The sequence below is a fragment of the Pleurodeles waltl genome, chromosome 2_2 (assembly GCF_031143425.1).
Source record: "Pleurodeles waltl isolate 20211129_DDA chromosome 2_2, aPleWal1.hap1.20221129, whole genome shotgun sequence".
NCBI classification, from domain to species: domain Eukaryota; kingdom Metazoa; phylum Chordata; class Amphibia; order Caudata; family Salamandridae; genus Pleurodeles; species Pleurodeles waltl.
Window position 1 is genome coordinate 1,181,178,868 of NC_090439.1, and position 16,080 is coordinate 1,181,194,947.

The 16,080-nt window shown below is 43.5% G+C and overlaps 1 protein-coding gene across 1 annotated transcript in view; it reads right to left on the reverse strand.

Annotated features, from left to right (window-relative positions):
* Nucleotides 1–16,080, reverse strand: part of LOC138283052 (uromodulin-like) — a 140,312-nt gene that overhangs the window by 63,241 nt on the left and 60,991 nt on the right. Inside the window, exons 8-9 of the mRNA XM_069221193.1 lie at nt 12,255–12,356; nt 3,052–3,269 (exon numbers count right to left, since the gene is read on the reverse strand). Coding sequence (XP_069077294.1) covers nt 3,052–3,269; nt 12,255–12,356 — 320 coding nt within the window. The remainder of the gene's footprint in view (nt 1–3,051; nt 3,270–12,254; nt 12,357–16,080) is intronic.

Below are 16,080 nucleotides of genomic sequence, written 5' to 3' on the forward strand. Positions count from 1 at the left end.
TATGATTCACCTTTATGACATTAATGCTAAATAAAGTTTGATTGGCTGACTTACTGAGTGTACATTGTCATTACTAAATACTTTGTAGTACTCTGTGGTGTATTTACAATGCATGTTTCACTGTCTGCAAACAGTGCAGTAGAGAGTAAACTCTTCATAGAGTAAACAGATTATTTTGTGTCATTTTTTTCAGCATTTTTAACTCCTACTGAGAGCAGGCGTTAAAGGAGGCACCCCATTGATTTCAACGGTCCCAAATGGACTTTGCAGGATAAGCATCAACATTTTTGACATTAGTCCTTGAAACCTCCGAACTAGCATCAAAAATTTTGCAGCTAGTTTCCATAAGATACAGTCACACATGGTGTCGCTAGGGGGGATCTAGGGGCACAAGGAAACTGGTGCTGCTCTGGGTACAGCGCCACTTTCCTTAAATTAGGCCCTTTGTATCTTGAGGAACTTCACTTTCTTTGAACAGCTGTATACAAATTTAACACTATTCCCATAAATGTGCGATTGATTATTAATGTGAACTATGCTAACCATGAACTGTATGCTATAGGGCCAATGTTGCACATAACACATGCTTGATAGGAGTTGTATCTCTCATGGCATTAATGATGCTTCATATTATTCTGAGCTATTCTGTGCTTACCTTCAGGTCTCTAATGTCATTGAATAATGTGTACAAAAGACGTTTGGATTATTTCATCAGTGACGTCATCATGTATATCATAGATCATGTCATGAGTGATGTAATATGGAAGATCATAAACAGTGGAAAGGGGTGCAAGTTATAGTTCAATCAATCAGTCAATCAATCAGTATTTGTAAAGCGTGACTACTCACCCGTAAGAGCCTCAAGACACTGGGGGGAGGGTAGGGGCCTCATCTGAAGAGCCTTATGGTTAGCTCAAAATGGGCTGAGGTGGAGGGCATATATATACATTTTTAAAAATGGTAGCTCCTATTTTGTTGTATTTGCTGCAACCCCATGGAGTCCCCGGTATCATGGTAAAAACTGCCATTTTATTAAACAAAACATTTTGGCACCCACACCGGGCCTAGGAGACCAAGGTATCCCAACCTTACACCCTTATATTGTTAATTTTTACAACTTCAGGACAGGAGACTAAGGGCATGGTTTAGAACTCAGCGGACGGTTACTCCATCACAACGTGACAGATAGCCCGTCTGCCAAAATCTAAATCCCATTGGTCTCATTGTGACGGAGTAACCCATCCGCCGAGTCCTAAACCGTCCCCTAAGTCTCTCAGTCCTGACAGTAGCATTTTTCCTGTGTTTGTTGCAGCCAATCAGAGTGCTCGCTCCCGCTGGAGTCTGATTCACACAGGAGTGAAATGGCCCAGGGGAAAAAGCTCCCTGAGCCTAACAGAACACACCATTTTTAAAAACTGGGTTTGAGGAACTCCCACGTGAGTGCCTCAGACCCACTAATCATGTAGTTTAATATCTCAAAAACTACTGAATGATTTGCAGCAAATCACATAAAGCACAATCTGTAAACCAAGATCTAGCTTCCTGCTAACTGTGGTGTAATTTTTGCAGCAGCGTTGCTGAAAAAAGTATTTGGAAAATGCATTGGAATTTTGTGTTTTGGGACCCCACTATTTTATCGGCACCCGCTTGATGAAACACCCAGAAACTTCCATGCACCTTCTTGGACAGTTGCATGAAGATTCATCAAATGGGGTCAAAGTTATAAGTAAAACACAAAAAGGTATTTTCAGTTGAAATGCTGACCTAACTATAACTTCCCAGTGGAGACCTGCAGTTTTCAAGAAATGTGTGATCAAAGAAGCACTGGGTTGGCTTGAAGGAGTTAACAAGTGCTAGGTGTATCTGGACAGTTAGTCCTCTGGGAATACCAGAAAAAAATAGAGCCCTCTGATTAGACAAAGGAGCTTTTTCTAAAGATCTGATTAGCTGAGTGCAACCCAGAGAAAAATGTTGCGGCTGCCTGTAGGAAAGTCCTCCTTTTTGTCCCGGTCACCCCCAAACTTTTCGGACAGGTATTGGTGGTTACTGACTCTTAGCTGTGCCCTGGGTACAGTTTACCAATCCCAGGGGCAGTGCTCTGTGTAAAGTGGATATGCAAATTAGGCTAATTAAAATTGGCAAAATTAACCTACCTATAAATCCCTAGTATATGGTAGGACATGGAGGGTTAGGGACCCCAGCATAGGTAGTGCCCCCATAGGTTCACTGCTGAGGTGCCCAGTGTCATTTTAAAGGCAGTCCTGCCTTGCTGGCTGCTTTTAAATTAAAGTTACATGCAAATTCGACTTTGAAATTAAAAGTAGTTCCACAGTCTTCAAGTACGTTATTCTTACATATATGTCACCCCTAAGGTGTGCCCTATATGCCCCTAGGGCTGGGTGCCATGTAACTATAAGCAGTGACCTTATAAAAATAGTTTTATGAGCCCTGGTGAGTTAAAACAGCCAAATTCATTTCCCCTCATTGTAGTGAATGGCCTCCATAACATGGCTCTCCTAAGTACCTGTGATGTAATAACAAGCTATGTGCCTTTGTTTCCCCTTCATTGCATTAGCACTCAGGTGTGAGGCTCCAGACAGCTCCCAGCCAGGATACTCCAGCAAAAGGAGGCCCGAAGAGGCCCTTAGCTTCGGCCTTTGTTTTGTGCCCAGGTGGAATTTAAAACAACAAAACCCCCTTGCTGCCTGAGAAAGTGTGGGGGCTGCTGAATGTGTCCTGCGTGAATAATACTCGGGCGCGCTCAGCAGGCTCAGCTTCCTGGCAAGATGGAGAGCCCCCACCCCATGATAATAGTGGGTGGACGCCATCTACCCATGTGTGCCCCCGACTTGTGCCCTTCATACATATACATAAATATATCCATACACAGATGGTCGATTCATTCACAACGAAGTACTGAGTCCTGCTGTGAACAGGAATGAGTTACTATTCCTTCCCATTTATTTCCCGCTCATGAAGTAAATATTTTATGACAATGACCACCTTTACTAGCTGAGAGGCCTGAAATGCACACAGTGTGTCCTTTCTTACCGCCAAGGTATTTCCACACCATCCTCTCTGTGGAACGGCTTTAACTTGGGCCACACGTTCATTTCCCACCAGCCGCAGAGAGGTTGTGGCCGTACAATTCCTATCAGCGAAATACATCTGTGAGAGGCTGTACTTCAACCTCTCCAGGAGGCACTTGTCGAGAGACAGTGTCATTGCTGATCCTTCACACTGGACAGTGGGAAGGATGTCACTGCGACCTGCAACACAACACGACTGGTTCAGAAATAGTCACATGACGGATAGAATATTTAGCACACTGGTAGGATAGCATTCTGCACGGATATCATTTCAATGGGTAGATAACATGGAGACAAAATAATCAAAAAATGTGCTCTGGCTTTTTCTGGTTGAATACTTCAGGTTATTTGCAGTGAGAACAGAGTTTCTCTGAAAGGTTGGTGCTCACGTTTGCAGTACATCACAGACATGACCCGTTAAGTAAAGGAGACTATTCACTGTCTTTCTTTAGGTCTTGCTAGAGGCAGCATTAGCTACGTGAAAAGGTCAGTTACCGACACACAAAGTAAACTCAATATATAACACACAGCATATGCAATACCTTCCACTCCCTCTCACTTGGCCTCCTGAATACATGAGGGTTCCCGCACCTCCCCAACCAATCCCAGTAATATCATAAAATCACCTCCCCCTCCTTACCTACTGTCTAGGTCTCGGCTCTAGACTGCACGCATGCGCGTCTCAATTCCGAGACACGCCGTATCCACATTGTGAGTGATTGATTCAACATGTGATAGCCAAAGACCTGACCAGGCCACCTGTAAGGAGGGTTAGTCCTTATTGCCTTAGAGCCTGGGATGTGAGGCTGATTAAAGTTAGAATTGTGCCCAGCGGACAGACAAGAAAAAGTGCAACATGCTTAAAACATTAATCAAGTTGTACAGCAATAAAAAACAGTATACCATTTTAAAACGTGAACAAGCAACTTCAGAGGTCTATTAAAACAGAAATTTCATTAAACATAAGATCCGGCGAAAAAACAATTCCCACTGGTTTTCTCACTTGCATAAAAGGAATGGAGGAATATAGGATACTATGCAACTCCCTTTCTTACAAATAACTACAAAAAGAACCGACTTTGCCCCTTTAATGTGTGTGCTAAGCAATCCTTCACAATCACTCAATTCGCAACTTGTCTGAAATACACATTCATACAGCAACAACCTGTTAAACTCTGTAGTTTTCACTGGGACACACAAAACAAGCAAGCCATCAAAAAAACTTTGTAACAGGTAAAAAAATGAGGGTCGACACATCTCATGCTGAACAAATAAATACAGCATGAAGCCAGGCATCTTTTTTTATTTTCAGCTGCATTCTTCCTCATGTGCTTGCCCACCATTTTGTTGTGAGTTTATGTCTATAAGACTTGGTTGATATATAGTGGTGAGGGGATTTTTAAACTTCCTTTAATTTTCATTTTTGGCATTGCTAATGTAATTGTGGTGAGTAAAGGGTACTTGCATGTGTGTTGGCACAGTCACATTGGATAAGTAAATATTACCTTCATAATCATTTCCCTGCAATGCTGCAAAATGTTATGCAGGGTGGGTCAGGTGCCCCCAGCAAGACAGGGCAACTGAAATCTTTGTTCTCCATGCCTCCTTCTTTGCTGGCCATAAGGCACTCGCCATTTTGTTTAGCAAGTTTGTTATAGTCCGCCAATTTGTTTTTGTGCTCTATTCTTCCTTCTTTGCTGACCCTGTGGCGGTGGCCATTTTGTGTAGCCGGTGTGTACTGTTTGTCAAAGGCCCCCATTTTGCCTTTATTCTCTATGGGTTCTTTTATGCTGGACATGCGATGACCACCATCTTGTGGTGCTCATGAGGTGTATGTTTGGTGGCTATTTTGTCTTTTTTTTCCTATGCCTCCTCCTTTCATGGCAATATGGTGGATGAGATACCTACCACCATTTTGTACAGCACATGTGTTTCATCTCTTTTCTGCCACTTTTAAAATCCATTTTCTAGGAATATTGAGGTCTATGACATTTGACAGTGCTGTTGTTTTTTATTCATTTATTAGTTGTTTGCCTGTCACCACCTGCCTTCCATAGGATCCCTTGGGCCTCGCAAGGGCACCAACAGTTATTTAAATAACATACTTGATTTTTGCTTGCCTCCAGAAGAATTTGCCTGGCACCTGGAGTGGCATGAGCAAAAATGTAATTAATTTGTCCTACTTTTGCCGGACAGAGCTTGTATGGGCCCTAGATGGACAGAAGAAATTATTGATTTGATATATTTGATTCCCATAGAGTTCCAATTGGCTATGTAGGTAAACCAACAAGTATTGAATTATTTTATTAGATTTTTGCCTACCTCCTCCTGTCTCTTATAGAGTTTTCATGGCTCTGGATGCATACCAGCAATTACTTAATTCATTTATTAAATTATTGTTTCTGCATGTCTACCTCGTATAGGCTTCTCATGGTCCTAGAGGGACATAAACCTACTGATTTCTTTGTAATGTAGTCATGAGAAAAATATTGAGTTCATTCATGGTTTGGGAACACACAATTACTCAATACAGCAATTGAGATGATTATGACAAAAGCAAACAAACACAAATGATGGACGGAATGCGGAACCAACCAAACATTCGCCCCCAGTCACAGACCTGGGTTAAATCAACAATTATTTTGCTCACAATTTCACCCCAGTTTGAACCTTGCATATGCAAATCAGTCTTAACCCTGTTCCCCATGGGAACAGTTCAGCCTCAATTGCAACAACTTCACTTGTATCACATAACCTAGATTCTGATGGCCCACCGTTCACTCATTTTTTGTTGCCTGCAGGCACACAAGACTTCACATATGATACTGATACAGAAATAAGTCTGGGAATTAGCTGGCAGTGCTATCTGAGTCCTCCTCTGCTAAGCACCTCTGCCCATGATAAGTGGAAAGTGCTAATAAGATGGCCCCACAGATGGAGGATGTCTGTCAAGAAAGTACAGTGGAAGAAGAGGCCTGTTGCCACCATTGGCATCATGACCTAATTACAGTATTTTTCAGAAAAACATAACATACCTTCTGCATCCGTTTCTTGGCAGGGAGAGACTAAGAGGTTCAATCCTGCATCGGCTGCACCACCATCACCGAAACCCGAGCCTATGTCTCTCAGTGCAGGGAAACTCAATTTTAAGGATATTTAAACACAGCCCCATGTCAACCTCTGAGAGAGATAGGCCTTGCAGCATTGAAAAACAAAAATCTTTCAGTATTTCACTGTTAGGACATGTAAAAACACACTAGCAAATTTCCATGTCCATGTCGACATGTCTAATGTACACTGCACCCTGACCCTGGGGCTACCTTGGTACCAGTTTAGCTGACACAACTTTTAATAATGGTGAAATGCTTGGGTCGATCAGAGATCTTTTTAAGGAGGAAACACGAAGCCCAAGGACATACTTTTTCTCTTTAGCTCTCTCCTATGTTGTGTGCAACATCTGTGATCATCAAAAAGCTCTATTTGTTTACCATTTAGGAACCATTTGTAGGTTTTGTTAATCCTACGACTACATTCCATTGCCTTTGTCTTATTTAGATTAATTATCAGAGAAAAGGCTGATAACTCTCCCATGAGCCTTTGTAGCCCTACCTTTGTTTAGGTGATAGGAATGGCATCATCAGCATAAAACAGATTAGAGATAAACATGGAATCTAACCTGGATGCATGTGAATTAACTGTATTAAGTTCCATATACAAATATGCTAAAAACAAATTAAATAAATAAGGTGCAAAGACACTTTGCTTTAAACCCTGATGAGTAAAAATGTTCTTAGATAAAACAGTTCCAACCCCAACACGTATCCTAACCCAGGATAAGTATAAAGAAGCTAGAGAGCTTTAAAAAGGCCGGGGGTATACCCAGTAATAAATGTTTTCTCCAGAGCAGGTTTCGATTTAAAGAATCAGATGCTGTCTTAAAGTTGATGGAGCAAGATGCATTGATTGTATCTGTAATTCTGTCTATCGATTAACAATGATAGTTTTAACATATTGGTAGATTCCTGTGCGCAGTGGTTCGCATTGCCAATGGTTTTCCCCTGTGCAAGAACCACTGTGGTAATTTGTGGCTCATAATCTGGAGGGTGGAATGTTGTTGGGGTGGCGGTGCTGGTGGTGGGACAACCTCTATTCCACCCTTGAGTACCCTGGCGGTCTCCGATTTTTGGCTGTAATTGGCGGTCTTCAGTGTGTGACTCATACTACAGAGGTCGGAATACCGCCTACATGGCAGTCTATTGGCGGCCGCCACCGTGTCTGTCTTGCCAAAAGAACGTAATGAGGACCATAGTCTTTTTGAGTGATCTGATCCCCACAAACAAAATAATCATTAAATCCATATTAAAATCCCCTGTTACTAATATATCAAAAAGACAAGGTTCCTGTAGTTGTACCATCCTCACATTAAAAAGCTCTGATACTATTGAGCACTTTGTTTTTACGTTAGGGGGTATATAAACATTTATTATATACAGTGGAATTTTACTGTCTTTATTCCATTTTTTCAGTTTAACCACTATTATTGTTTTCTAATTTCACCTGGGCAGCCACTATCTTCAAAGCTATGTCCACAAACATTGTTAAGCATCCCTTTGTGAGCCCCAGATTTTTGGTTTTAATTGCAGGTTTAAAGAAGCCTACCTACCCAATTATTATAAATTCTTCAAGATCCCATGCTTCTTAAAGACACATTATCTGATTTCCTTCGAGCAATTGAGCAGAATCTTTTTTTGAGATTTAGTTTGTGCTCCATTAATATTCCATGAGCAAATAGTTATAAAGTCATGTTGTATATATATTACATTACTCTTAATTGGTCACGTGCTAATCTTACCATGCAGTGCCTCAGTTAATTATCCTACATTTGCTTTTATGCCCCTTTTTTTCTCCATGATACTTGATGGCTGTCGCTGCTTGGCACATTACTCTGTCCTACAACATGCAGATCTCAAAACTGAATATGTCTGGTCCCCCGTCATATAAATGAGCAACTTAACTCAATTCCTCAAGATGCCATGATATTTTTTTCCCTCATTACTAGTTGTACCACTGAACTATTTTGCAATGTTACCAAAGTAGTTTCCTACACCTTCCCCTTCATTGGGCCAAGAAACTCAATTGATACTTGTGAGAAAACAGGGCTGATTGAAGAGGTCCCCTAAGAGGCCCCCTAACTTTTTGCCCCCATTTTCCACTTTTTGCTGGTGTTTTCCTGACTCTGATGGTGCCCTGGGTACTGCTAGCCTGTGCTCTATGTAAAATCAATATGCAAATTAGGCTAATTATAATTGGCTAAGTCAACCTACCTATACGTCCCTAGTATATGGTAGGGCATGTAGGTTTAGGGACCACAGCATAGGTAGTGCACCCATAGGTGTACTGCTGAGGTGCCCAGTGTCATTTTAAAGGCAGGCCTGCCTTGCTGGCTGCTTTTAAATTAAAGTTATTTGCAAATTCGACTTTGGAATTAAAAGTAGTTCCAAAGTCTTAAACTACCTTATTTTTACATATAAGCCACCCCTAAGGTGTGCCCTATGTGTCCCTAGGGCTGGGTACCATGTAACTATAAGCAGGGGCCTTATAAAAGTAGTTTTATAAGCCCTGGTGAGATAAAAACAGCCAAACTTGTGTTTCCCTCATTGTAGTGAATGGCCTTTATAGGCTAGAATGGGGAGACTTTATTTTAATTGTAAAAGTCCCCTTAGGTAATGGATACAAAGTGTTTGGTATCACATTAATTGTTATAATAAAGCCCACAACTTCCAGTTGTTGGATTTAATATAACTTGTTCAGGTAAAGAGTTTAAAACTTTACCTGAAAAGTTGCCAATTTCAGCCCTGCATTGTTTTTGTTGCTGTGCTCTGATTGGCCAGCCTCTGGCAGCCTGGCCAGGCTGCATTGATGAGGTGTGAAGTGGGCTGGCTTCACACAAAGAGATGTGCCTGTGGGAGGGAATCGCCCCTCAGCAGATGGTGAGGCAGGAAGGGGGAGGGCTGCCAAAATGGTCTTCCAAGGCAGAGAAGGACATTTGGACCAACCCAGCAACACCGCCACATCCTGCAACCCCAGACAACTAGGTGCCCCCTTGATTAGATTAGGAGAGGGCAGGTGAGGGGTGTGTTTATGATTTTTAGCCACACCAGTGGGTGGGATCAGCCAGATGTAACCTCCAAAAATCATTTTCAGTCATGATGGATTTTTGAAGAATGTTGCCTCCTGGGATTGATTTTTGCCACACTTCCCAGGAAGTGGTCATCACAGGGGGAAGGACCCTGCACCTGATTGGAGAACACCAGAAGAAGATGTACTGCCCTGCTGGACCCCTGGCCTGCACCTGGAACCTGCACTCAGAAGGACTACACCAGCTGCACACTTGGGCTTCACCACAAGATGGACTTTGCCTGGCTTCAATTGGTTCAAGGAGGGACTCACTGTTTGCTACAGGTGAAAACTTGCTAACCAGAGTCCTTTGCACCAACTCCTGAAGAAATCAACCAGCTGACCACTGCCCAGTTGCCAAAAAGGAGTTTGAGTCAGGTGCATTCTGGGAGTTGTAGTCCACACCCCCAAGAATCATCTCAGAGCTTCTGGACCCTTGGGGTGAGCTGTGGACCCCAAAAGAACCTTAAAAGAACATCTAGGAGAAGACCCAGAAGTTTGGAGAAGTTTGGAGAACTTTTGAAAAAAAGCTCCATGGAGGGACCAACCCGCCGCGGAAACTCTAGCCGGTTTGCCTCAAGTGCGACCCGGCTTGATTTGCGGGTTTGTCCCAGTGAAGAAAATCTCCAAAAAGGAGACTAAGTCCGAACGTACAAAGTTGACCGGGACCTCCCAGCCAGCGTATCCGAGGAGGGCTCCAAGGACGTCGGCTCAAGATCCAGGTTTACCCCGGTCAAAGGATTTTCACCTAAAAAAAATGACTAAGTCCGATGGTAAAAATCTCCACCGAAGATTCCAGCGACACGTGTCCAGAGAAGAGTTCCAGGAGGTCGGATTGGACTGGCAGGTTCGTCCTGCTGAAGAAAATCTTCAGAAAAATGACTAAGTACGAAGGTAAACTTTTGACCCGGGCCTCCCGCGGCCAGTAGCCGAGCCGGGCTCCATCGCGGTCGGCCTTAAACTTTGACTTTGCCCCGGTCGAGGTGTAACCAGATGACCCGATTGCCGCTTTTTGTTTCTAGGCGCAAAAAAAACAATAATTCTTTGAAAATTCATATCTCCGGTTCCCCTTATCCGATTTTATTCATGTATGTGTCATTTTAAAGATAAAAATATAATCTATTGTTATGAGTTGGTTTTGGATTTTTAAACTGTTTCCTTTGTTTTATTTAATTACTGTTTTGTGATATTTGAATGCTTTACACTCTGTCTCCTAAGTTAAGCCTTGTCGCTCGTTGCCAAGCTCTCAAGGGTTGAGCTGGGTTTAATTTACTGAGACCTAACTGGACTTAAGTGGAGGTCAGTGGCCTGTTGCTAAGTGTAGGTACTTAACTGCCCTTACCAATAACCCATTTTCCAACAATACTATATCGCTCAAAGCGTTTTTTTGATAACAATGACATTGCATTTAAACAATTCAATATATTCTCTCTATTCAAGATATCCTGTGAGTCTCTGGATTTATATGTGGGGGTGAAAATTATCTTACTTGATGAAGTCAAAAGATGGGTAGCAGAGTAAAATTCCTCATATCTTACAGGTATTTTAGACATGCATATTAATTTGCTGCTACCAACATTTTGCTGATCTTTATCCCCACACAGTCCACCGCCTGACTCGTATCAAATTTGTTGCTTCCCTTGCATTCATCAACAGTATTCTTAATTGCTTCTAGTTGTTGTGCTCTCAATTCCTTATTCTTTGAATCCTGAGTCCCTTGTTGACATCCATATTTGTGGTCTCCTTCATGTAACTCTACAGTATTTTTAATTACATCTAGTTGTTTTACTCTTAATTTCTTGTTATCTGAGTTGTGTGTCCCTTGCTGAGATTCTACATTCTTTCAGCCATTCTGGACTGAAGTTATAAGGGGCTCATCTACTTTCATTGTCCTTGTTAGTGGATCATCTACCTTTATTGACTCAGCATCCAAAGCCTTGTTTACATGGCTATCCTGAAATCTATTAAAATTGTAAGGATGTTATATATTGGGCCCCAGTTTGCCCCACTATAGATACCATCTCACATCTTTTTTCTTTCTGCTTTCGAGCATCTAGGACCTCCAGTCTTGCAAAACATGCTTGACTCTTATTTCTATCTTTAAGCAATTTCTTTCACTTTTTTGTCATTCCCCACTATGATAAATGATTTAGAGTTTGCATTTTGGTGCCATTTAATATTTTCTCTGTCTCCACTATGGGCTTAGCTTTGCCACTTAAAAGAACACTAGTTTGCAAGCCATTACACTTCAATTCAACATTGATTTATATAGATTCAACTAATTTAGCATCATTTTTTATACAGCAGTCCATAAATGCATGAGTTTCACACTAACAGGTGTGTCCCTATTCCTGATGCATCTTTAAATACAGCACATCCATGGCATCATTAGGGGCTCATAGGGCAGCACAAGAAATCTGACACATCGGGCTGATGTGTCCGATTCTTTTAAATGGCCCTAAGTGTGTGATAAAAATATGAAGGTCACTGACAAATAGACTTTTATAAATCAAGTTATGGTTCTGAATCAAATGTAACACAGCCCTGAAATTAGGCAGATATCTTAAGCAATAACATCAGTGATGTTGTTTGTCACATATTCAATGATGTCATGTGAGATGCCATAGAATTTTCAATATGGGTTGGACCATGAACCATAGCTGATAAATGTAATCTGTGTCTCTGGTCTTGTTTCTCTCTCTGCAGTCTATTCATCCCTAGGACAGCTGTGACTATGTAGAAAAATGCTGCTTTTTGTTCAGGTTATCAGAAATGTATCTGCAGATTGTAGAACTGTACTGGTAGAAATTATTTTGGGCTGTGTAGAGTGAGAAGATTGTGCTGCCTTCCTCAACTGTGTTTCTGTAGTCATTTTTGACTGCAAAGAATGTTACTATAATGCTCTACTCAGTACAGGGATCACCAAAGAGTATTTCTCATTCTGTGTCTATGGGGAAGCACTGATGCTTACAAACCTTAGACACTTACTTGCATTTATGTATTTGATTCGTTGACACTTGCACTCTGTGTATCCAGCACTGTTAGTGCACAGCTCGTTATCAGCACACACAGGATTACACTGCAGCACACCTGGAATAACACAAAACAACAGGTCAGAAGATTTCATGACAGTCTGGGAATTTTATGGCACCTTAATGACAACACCGTCAAGCGCACCAAAACTGTGTCTTTATGGCAACACTGCAAAAAACATCAACGTTGTGCCTAGGTGCAGCACAATTACTAATGCACCTATATGGCAACGGTGCCAAAAAACACCAAACTGTGCCTAGGTGCAGCTCTCCACACTGCTTGTGTAGTGACAGCTTTTAATTCTGAAGTGATCCTTGTCACCAGCATGTGTGAGAAGAGGGCACACATGTCTTGAAAGCACAAGATCCTTCAGCTGTCATGACTTACAGGTTTAATATATGTCTCTGGGCCAGACTGGGAACCCGAAGCAGACCTGGCAGATTTTGTCAGACCAATCCCCCTAGCGCCCAACCACTACAATGGGGCTTGAGGGGTTCTCCCTGAAAGAAATTTTTGAAAAAATTCTATAAAGCATTTTTCATTATATATTCGATTGCTTTCGTTTTTAAAACATTGTAAATGATGATCTTACAGTACACCAGGACACAGCCCCTATTAGGGCTCTTCAATGGTTCCTTCATCATCTCAGTCCCTCTCGTCTCCCATAGCCCCTCTCTTACATGTACTTCATTTGGTTCATGGTGCCTCTCTTACCAGCGTAGGGTGTTGGAGCACTTTGAATCACAAACACATACAGAGATAATGAATCATACACGTGTAATCAGTGTATAGGAATTGATACATAATACAAAGGGGAAAACAAGGTGCAGGATTCACGTCATCAATACTAGTAGAGTGCTTGGTCTGTGGAAGGATAAACTCAGGATTCAGAACATAACATAGTGATTAGGGTTGACTTTACGGATCATAAATTATTTCTACCCAAACAAACCCTTTTAAGAAAAAAAGAATATAATAAAAGATGGGACAAACACAATATTGGCGGTAAAAGCCGCTTACCGCCGTGCAGAAGACCGACAAAACACACCGCCGCAGCCGCGGAAATCCGCCACAGCAATTATGACCCACAGCACGGACTCCGCCAATATTCAGACACCCACACAAGTCCGCCACACCAAAGGTCAGTGAGAAACTGGCAAAAACAAAACCTCCACCATCACGCCAACAGAAATACGCCCACACTATCACGACCCACGAATCCACGCAGCAGTCTTTCAACTGCGGTATTCCATTGGCGGTACACAAAATACACACACTCTTACAAAACACAGCCACATTGGACAATTCAAAATACACACACCTGATACACATACACACACCACTCCCACATACCCAATACAATATAAGAAACACACCAACATCACCCACAAATCCCTAAGACCACAATTTAGAAGAAGCACAGAGAGAGACACCACCATCAACAATACTAGCATCCACAGGCACACAACACCATCACCCACATAACTTCCACGCACCTCACACAACACTCCACTACATATGAGCACACTTATCACCACACACATCACCCACACCACCCCATGGCACGGCAAAGACACCCCAGGTTCTCGGAGGAGGAGCTCAGGGTCATGGTGGAGGAAATCGTCCGGGTAGAGCCACAGCTATTCGGATCACAGGTGCAGCACGCCTCCATTGCAAGGAAGATGGAGCTATGGTGAAGAATAGTGGACAGGGTCAACGCAGTGGGACAGCACCCAAGAAATCGGGATGACATCAGAAAGAGGTGGAACGTCCTACGGGGGAAGGTGCGTTCTGTGGTCTCAAGACACCAACTTGTGGTTGAGCGGACTGGCGGCAGACTCCCCCTCCCCCCACAACTAACAACATGGGAGGAGCAGTCTTGGCGATTCTGCATCCTGAGGGCCTTGCAGGAGTAGCAGGAGGAATGGACTCTGGTAAGTCAAAACTTAACTACTACATCCCCCACCCTACCTGCATGCCATCACATACCCCCACTCTCACCCTCACCCCCATCACTCCTACTCCTCACAAATGTTCCACTATCACAACCCACACATCTCAACACCAAGCCCTGCATGCAACAACAAACCATGGACACCCATCACTAAAGCATGCCCACTGCACATACCCATACAACCCCCTAAACCATCATCACACAAGATACCACACAGGAATGCAAGCACTGGGGTACCTGGTCACCCACCCATTGTACACCATGGCACACACAGGTGTAATAAACATCCTTTTATACCCCTGCAGGACCCCTACCCAACATCACCGGACAGGAGGGTCCACACATGTCCACACCACCAACAGAAGAGGCCCACAGTGATGACAGCACCTCTGTCCACCTGGATCTAGATGACCAGCCCGGCCCATCGGGGACCTCGGGACAGTCGGTTCCCATCACACAGTCACAGGCCACTACAGAGATTCCCCCCTCTGGAAACACCAGCACAGCACCCACCCAGCGGGCCCATACCTCCGTCCCCAGGACACGTCAATCAGCAGTGTGTCCACCACTACAGGGAACCCAGGCTAACCCACCACCCCAACAACAACAGGGACAGCAGTCCCTCCCAGGAGACGATGGCAATGGTACTGGCCAAGTTTCAGGAGACCCAGCGCCTGCAGGAGGAACAGTATATGAGCTTCAGGGAGGAACTCAGAGCCATCAATTCCACCCTGGGCGCCATTGTAGGGGTGCTGAAGGAAGTACTCAACACCAGGAGGGACACTGTGGCACAACAAGGGGCCCCTGACACTAGCATGGACGATGAACTGCCCACCACCTCTGTCGGCGCTAATGGACAGGAGGCACCGCCACAGGACCACCACACCAGCACCCCACCCCCTGCAGAGGGAGAACCACCCCACAAACGGTCCCTGAGATCCAGGACAAAGACAGAGAATGATGCCAAGACTCCGCCAAGAAATGAGACCACCCTGAATGTCATCCTTCTGTCCCACTTTGTCACCCTGTCCATCCTTAAACTGCCCCAGCTCCACTTCCTATGCCCATTTGGGCAATGCACCTGTGAGACTAATAGACTGGACTCTGCCATGGACATTCCTCCACCATCCCCCCTCACCATTTTGCTACTCCTCCAATATTTTGCACTTAAATAAACACCCTTGAAGCACGAAACAATCTGGAGTCAGTCTGATTTCGAAATAGTGTATTAGCAATTACAGTGTCAAAAAGCTCTTTCATTTGTAATGTCAACATACCTATGTCACACAGCTCTAGTCCATGAGGAATCAAAGCAGATGTCACACTGTGGGACCCACATCTGTGAAATCGTAAGGGAAAGTGACAACTCAGTGACCATACACTGGGTACAAACGACAGAAAGTAGAGAGGTAGTAGTGTTAAAGTACATGTAGTAGGCAGGTTAGTATTCTTACCTGTGTCTCACTGGAAATATTGCTGAATCACTGAGTCCCTGTTGTCCATGTCTTCTTCTTTTTTGCTTCCTCGTCTTCACTGTCCACAGGCTCCACAGCTGCAACAACACCGCCATCTGGACCATCCTCCTGCAGAAAAGGCACCTGTCATCGCAAAGCTAAGTTGTGAAGCATACAGCAGGCCACGATGATCTGGCACACCTTCTTTGGTGAGTAGAATAGGGATCAACCTATCATATGGAGGCACCTGAACCTGGCCTTCAGGAGGCCAAAGGTCCGCTCGATTATCCGCTGTGTTCGCCCATGGGCCTCATTGTAACGTTCCTCTGCCCTTGTCCTGGGATTCCTCACTGGGGTCAGTAGCCATGACAGG